Here is a 7,185-nt window from a genome sequence, read left to right as displayed (position 1 = left end):
ACGTTCTTTTCATTTTGTGTTATCAGAGATCATTATTTTTATACTTACATCACTTCCTTGATGGTTCTAACTAAAACAGTACTAAACTGTTGTATTTTATATCATTACATCTTCTGTGTAATTGATACTGAATACATAGATTTATTTTCTTAAAGTCCAGTTCAGATCACTTTCCTTATCAAAGCACAATATCAACAAAAATGTTTATTCTGGAGCGTTCAACTGTCTCACTCATGAATGGAACTCCATTTTAAATAATCACAGAATTACAGAATGGAGCAATTTAGGCTGGAAGGAACCCTTAGAAGAGAATCTGTTCCAACTCCCAGTTCAAAGCAGGGCTAATGTTGATGTTAGATCCAGTTGCTCATCATAACATAAAGTTTTGATCTTAAAAGCTTGTGTAATGTTTCAAAAAAATCTCCCTCTGATGAAGAAAATAACCCAAACAATTCTTGTACTTTTGGTGATGTGAACCCACAGCTTAACTGAAGTCAGTCACAGGAACACAGGCAGCAAAACTCCTCGGTTTCTGCGTTCCTGTGGACTTCTTCCAGATTTATACCAGCCTTGCAAATAACAACATTATTCATACATTTTGGTTTGCAGCTAGAGAAAAATTCATCTCCATGAATTCTGAGTATCTCTTATGTCTGAGGCTTCTCTTAATCAGATCCAGAGCCAGAGGGACACATGTTGTTTATCCTCCAAAAAAACCCACCCCAGACAACAAACCACTGGCTGAAAAGGGCTGTTCACTTTGCTACTGTACTTTTTACTGTAGTGGTATTTTAGATGGACATGTTAAACATGATAATAAGCATATCTTCCGAGCAGGTATGCTTCTCTAAAGCAAACAAAAGAGAGGAAGGAAGGGATATACTGTGTTAGCTGCAGAGAAAGGTAATGAAAGAAAACTGAAATTATTATACTGTTCTCCAACATGGAAAACTGTCCTCATGGCTGAATTGATTTCATCACATTTTGAGTAAAAAACTCCTGCCCTTGTTTGATACTTGCCATTTTGTTTGTCACTTCATTTTACAAGAAGAAATTGCTGAATCCATTCTTTATTTTCTGTAAGTAGAAATCTGCATTTGACAAATGTAGCTGAGGGCAGAATGTAGCCATCTGCATTTTAGCAGTGAGATTATAAAGTGTCTGTTTATTCGGTTTATTCCTTGGAAATCAGATACAGCAAAAAATTTCATTGAATTTTTAATTTTATACCGTTTGTTTTTCTGTGACACAAATCCTTCATCTTTCCAAGAAATACCAAAATGTGTGGTTTTCTGACTAGAAGTATGATGTCTTATTAAGGGCATTAAGCCTTATTTTAGTGGCTTTCAGGCATTAATTAAATTATTACTTAAATTATTCTGGCCAACAGAAGACAAATACGTGGTTTATAAAACTTACTCTGAATACATTTTGTAAGGAAGAGGAAAGAGGCAATGCCTTTTTTTCTTTCCCTTGCTGTCAGTTTTAACCACTTAGAAAGCAGTCAGGGCACTGCATATTTCATTAGGATTTCTCATCTTTCCCAGATTCACTGGCTTCTCGTAAGAATTATTTCTTTCTGAAGCCACAATAATATTTTTGGAACAGAGGACAAGGAAAAGTTGTGTTCTGTGGGCTTCTAGAGGTAAGGACCAGGTTCTTTTTTCAGACAGTATAGTCCTTATACATTTCAGCACCAGTGCTGGCACCCTGTGTCACTCAGACAGCGGGTAGCTGGAGACACATGTGTGAGTTACCGGATGCACTGTGGAGGCAACAGCTTCTCTCCTGAGGGTGTGACATGGGCCCCATGTCAGATGATGGCAAAGAGGCTGTAGTCACTCCCGTCAGTAGCCGGTACCCACCTTGGACAGAGTCCCGAATGCCAAGTCAATAAAACCTCCTCAGGCACTGAAATGAAGCTTGTTCTTAAACGTTTTCCTGAATCTTAGCACTAGCGATCAGTATCAGGAGGACCAAGTGCTGCAACGGCTTGCAGCCAGAAAATATCCTCAAAATAATTCTCTGTGCGTGAGCTGGTAGGTGTTAGTAACACAACACAACTCTGTCAGACAATACATGCACTGAAAAAACAGATGCAAGCTCTTGATGCAGGGACTTACATCTTTTCAAGTTAGGTCTTTTAAAGGTAACCTGTCCGTATGAATGTTGTGACAGACATTTCACCACTTCTGAGTTTTGTGTGTAATTTAAAAGTACAGAGATTCCTTTTTACTCCACTGGAGCTCCCCAAGATGAAAATGTGGGTTCTGGCTTTCCTGGAGATGACTATGACACATTATGGGCTGGAGGAGCCCAGGCATGCAGAACATTCAGGCATACCACCACTGACATTGGAAGGGAAATGCCTTCCCCTGCTTCTGAGCATGGATGTTGAATAAGTATAATTCACTTAAACCGGTCAGCTTGGGAATTAGATGTTTATCATTAAAATAAGCAGATTTAAATGAGTATGTTTAGAAGCATGAAAAGAGTTCATTGTAAACTCGACTGTGCTTGGTACACACAGAGCTAAGCAAAGGCTCCTGCAGACGCAGAGCACTGATACCTTTGTCCCTACAATTTTTGTTGAAAACCGTCTTATAGTCCATCTAGAGTAGGTGGCCCCCAGCAACACCCATAAACTGCAGTGAGCTCAGGACCAGTTTCTCCATTAGCTCTCCAGTGTGAATGCACTTTTTTACTCTCCTCCTACAGCCTAGTTTATCTACTTTTTTCATAACTTTTTTCATACAATATAGATGTTGTATGTAAGTAAACACACATACATACAAATATGTCTGTCTTAAGAAAATTAACCTAGACATTAAAAAAGACCCGCATCCAAAGCAAATAGGAAAAAACCTACCAAACCAGTATAGAGTCTCTTTTGTTTCTCAGCCTTATATTCACTCTCGGGATTCTTACAGGATTGTTTTTTTTCCAACACTTTTTAGCACAGTCTTATAAATTTATGTAACATTTCCATATTCAAATGAAATACTAGGTAGGCAAACTATTTTTGTCCTATTTCCATAAAATTGCTGTTACCTTCTGCTGGGAATCAAAGTGTGAAACTCGTGTAAAATTTTGCTCACTTCTAGCATTATCTAGCATTATGTTTTTGCTTTAATAGCTATTGTAGCTCATATTCCCCACCAATTACTTTCTCAATGAAAATACTTCCTACCTCTCCTATTGATATCAGCTAACATAAAATCCACTATGGAAATCCCAACTTTAACATGATCAGTAATCACACAGTGCTGTAAACCCAGCTGAGCTGAAGAAGTGTTTTGGTATTCTTCAAACCCAAGGATGAAGCATGCCGCCGGGGCTGTTGTGTTTCATCCAAACCACCAGAGTGTGTGGAGCCCAGGAAGGGGCCAGATTAACAGTTTAAATTTTGTCCCATTGTATCGAGCGCATCAGGGCGGTTTGAATTTGTAACACGTCATCAGCCGTGTTTAATGGCTGCAGACCAGCATGCTCATCCTGCTGCCACATCCAGGACAAACCCACTGCCCTTCCTCTGTTCGGGCAGGTCTGGCTGCAGATCCAGCACCTGCCTCAGAGGAGCCAGAGCAGCTCTCCAAAAAGTCGGAAGGGAATCCGCTTATGCCTAATGTCTGTATTTTGTTTGTTTATAAAAACAATAACAATGGAATAACTATGTTCTGTGTAAACCATTGTTGTTGTTTTTTTTTTTTTTTCCCCCTATAACTTTACTTGTTTTTCAATAAGAAATGAACTAAACCGAGTAATATCTAATGATGAAAACCAGGAACTACACCTATCGAGAGTGCTTTTCAAGGTGGTTCAGAAGCAATGTTAACAGATGACTCAGTGTCTGGCTCTTGTTATGACTGTTACATTATGGCATTCCCATTTTATTTATATTCCAGTTTAGGAGCGGCGGTTAGAAATCGGTGGAAGTCAACCACAGGGCTTCGATCCCGAGGAGGGCAGCTTGTTAGCAGGACTGCAGCCCTCGGCTGTGGGTATCTTTACTTTGGTCCTTAGCAAACGCCGTCCCCGGGACTTGCGCCGATTGTGTTCTGGTCAGAACGAGGAGGAGCAGCACCGGGCGGGCGGCAGCGGCCAGCGCCCGCGTTCGTGGCGTCTGCGCGCCCACACCTCGGCTCGTTTCACGCCCCTTTGGCGCCGGGTGCTTTGTGCTCCCCAGGGGCTGCGGGTGCGCGGGGCGGAAGCGCCGCGGCCCGCGGAGGCGGCAGCGCGCGGGGGCGCAGGGCGCCGCACGCCGCCGCGCCGGGATTCCCTCAGGGGATGACGTCCCGGCGCGCGGCCATTGGCTGTGCCGCGGCGAGTTCTCCATTTATGGACACGGCGCCCGCGCGCCGCAGTTGCTCCCGCCGCCGCCTGCCTTCAGCTTTCCCCGCTGGCGCGAGCCCCGCCGCTCGCGGGGCCGCTGTGCCCGCGCCGCCTGCGCCACGCCCGCGAGCTGCGCGCGCGGGGAGGGCGGGCTCGCTCCCTCCCTCCCTCCCTCCCTCCCTCCCCTCCGTTCTCCCCGCCCGTCAGTCCCGGGGCGCCGGCGAGTCTGGGCAGAGCCGCGGGCCGCGGAGCCGCCGCGATGGTAAGCAAGGAGCGAGGCGGGAGCCGGCGGCTCTCGGGGGTGGAGGGGCCGTGCGGTGGCTCTCGGCGCCCGCCTGCCGCGTCTGACCGTGCCCTGCCGGGAACGGGCCGCGGGCAGCGCTCCCTGCCCCGCGCCGCGCAGAGAGCGCGGTTGTGTAACCGGCGCCGTCGTGTGGGGAGCGGGGCCGAGCCAGGCACTTGCCGAGGGGCGGCCGGCCCCGGGGACCCCGGGCCGGTGTCGCCGCCGGGGCAGCACGGGCAGCGCGTCCCGTCGTTTGCTTCCTATTGTGGTCTAAAGAGGCTTTGAGCGTTGGTGTCCTCAGGTAAGAAAAACTTGGTGTGAAGGTGGCGCCAAGGCGTTGTTGAACAACAGGTGACGCATCTGCGCTGCTTAAGGGCGCTTCGTGAGGGGCTTCTGCCCGGGGAGCACCCCAGCTGTTCTTTCCAGGAACTCGTGTCCCAGTACCGGCGTCTGCTCCGGCCGCCTGCGAGCGGGTGCCTGGCGTCCGGCGGCGGGAACACTTGTCTTGGTGCCGCAACCCAGCTCCCGGAGTGGGTGTTCGGGGACGGCAGCTGCGGGTCCTGTTGAACGCCTGTTGTGATGAGGGGATGCGGTATCACTCAGACGTATCGGTCCTAGGGTGAGGAAAAATTGAGGTTTAGGAGCTGAGCTCGATTTGTCTTTGGTGATTGACTCCTGATGATTGATAATAGCTTTCATAGTGAAGTAATCCGAATAATAATTAAGACTACCTGTTACTCAAGAACTTGGAGTAAGTAGTAAAAACTCGTGTGATAATAAAGTAAGCTAAAATCCATAACCCGAAAGTTAAGGTACTTGGGAAGTTTTTGCATTATACCTGCTGAAGCTTAACTAAGGTAAAGTTTTAAAGACTGACCCAACTTAGTGCTTGTGTATTCAGAGCTTTACTGACTTAAATGCAGTATTAGCTTGTGCCCTTTGCTCTCAGTGTCTTTGGAAGGATGTCCCTCTTGTTGCCAGTGCCTGTGTTTTGATTTCCTGAGGCAACTGCAGTTGTCTCTGGTTGCACCTATGTTGAGCACAGGTCTCTGATTTAAATAAAGCATTGCAGAGGCTAGGAAACTAAAACTTCCGTCATAGCCAGCCATAGCAATACCTCCAGCTCTCACAGTCCTGTTGCTGGTAAGGAGCTTTGACTGAGACATATGTATTGCTTCGTGAGTTGATTGTTTAGCCAGGTGGTTCAGATCAACTTTTGCTCCTCAGTACCAGTTCCTGTGATCACAGGCACCTGTGGCACCTTCAGACTTCCTGGTAGAGATGATCTGTCATTGCCTAGGTTGCTGACATGTTAAATGGGGATGGAAATACTTGGTGCAGGTCCATCAGAGGTGTCCACCTGTTAACAATAATACTTTGAGAACAGTGAGTCTACTAGTTGATCTGCTGTGCATCCATTAATTTGTTTTTAAGGAAAGATTTTAATCAAAATACAGTTCTTGTAAGTATATATAACTAATTGGTAGCATATTCAACAAGTTTCACTTTATCCAAGTAAAAGAACTGGTTGTCTCCATAAGATACCAGTTTTGGAGAACTGTTCAGGCAGTTACTCTCCAGCTTTTAATTTGATACTTAAGTAGTCTTGAATTAATCTTTTCCCTGTGAGATCTCAAGTTAATGTGAGCTGCCTTTTTTTAAGACTGTTCAAAAGGAATAACTACAACAAAACTAGAGAAGATTATTTTTAAAAGTGCTAATTAAGAATTATGCCCAAATAAATGTTTGATAACCATGAGAAGGTAGCATTTTGTAGCTTAGCTGGCAGAAGGATTGCCTGGCAGCACTTACAGTAACTGCTTACAAACATGATTCACACTACTAATATCCTGAAACTATGCTCATTCTCAGTGCTCTGTGAAAAATGTCACATTATTTCTCTTATTCGTGTCTTGACAATTTTGATGGGGGGGGGGGGGCAGGGCAAAATGTCAAAGGAGTGCTTTGTGTTCTCTGATTGAAGGGGTTTTTCTGCTATTCTGTCTCTGTAGACCTTAGAGAGACCTTTTGCTGTTCTGGCAGGGCCCACAGTGAAGGGTGCTGAGTTACCATTAACATAGCTGTAGTTGTTTCATGCTTCTCAGGTAGTCTCATATGGCAGAGCACATAGAGGCGATGCTGGTGTAGATGTTCTTTCACTAGTCTCTGTGCGGTGGTGCACTGCTCCACTCAGGTGTGCTGGCTCTGTGCAACTCAGCAATAGGACCTTTTCTGCCGGCTTATTTTCAGTCCAGATCAGTATCTGTATCCAGGTAATAGTGCGGTTTCAGAGATCGTGCAGATGTCAAATGGTGGGTGAGCTGTTTCATGGTTGTGTGCTATAGCACAAGGTGGGAATGAGCAACAGTGGGACAAACTGCATTAAAGCTGACAGTTTTGGGGGACATGTGGGAGCTGTTGATTTTATTAATGATGTTTTTCCTCTTGAAATTCATCCATTTTGTTCACTTTTGTTGTGGTTTAAGGCCAGCCAGCAACTAAGTACGGTACCATGCAGCCACTTGCTCCTCAGTTGAAACTTGGTTTTAATTTTTTTATTTTTTTTTAAT

At 45.3% G+C, this 7,185-nt stretch overlaps 1 protein-coding gene across 4 annotated transcripts in view; it reads left to right on the top strand.

The window, feature by feature from the left end:
• Positions 1 to 7,185, top strand: part of MYO1E (myosin IE) — a 192,009-nt gene that overhangs the window by 105,718 nt on the left and 79,106 nt on the right. The window contains exon 1 of one of the 4 annotated variants that reach the window (XM_061447080.1): positions 4,530 to 4,594. The exons of 2 other annotated variants lie outside the window; for them this stretch is intronic. In XM_061447080.1, the coding sequence (XP_061303064.1) occupies positions 4,592 to 4,594 (3 nt within the window). In that variant the 5' untranslated portion in view covers positions 4,530 to 4,591. Of the gene's footprint in view, positions 1 to 4,529; positions 4,595 to 4,676; positions 4,917 to 7,185 lie in introns of those variants that run through there. One more of the 4 variants, XM_061447081.1, reaches the window with a different exon arrangement.

This window comes from Pezoporus flaviventris, unplaced genomic scaffold, assembly GCF_033815535.1.
Source record: "Pezoporus flaviventris isolate CSIRO_AGI_PZ_B2104156 unplaced genomic scaffold, CSIRO_AGI_Pfla_v1 ptg000006l, whole genome shotgun sequence".
NCBI classification, from domain to species: Eukaryota; Metazoa; Chordata; class Aves; order Psittaciformes; family Psittacidae; genus Pezoporus; species Pezoporus flaviventris.
The sequence above is the reverse complement of the archived record's forward strand: the minus strand, read 5'-3'. Positions and strand labels throughout refer to the sequence as shown.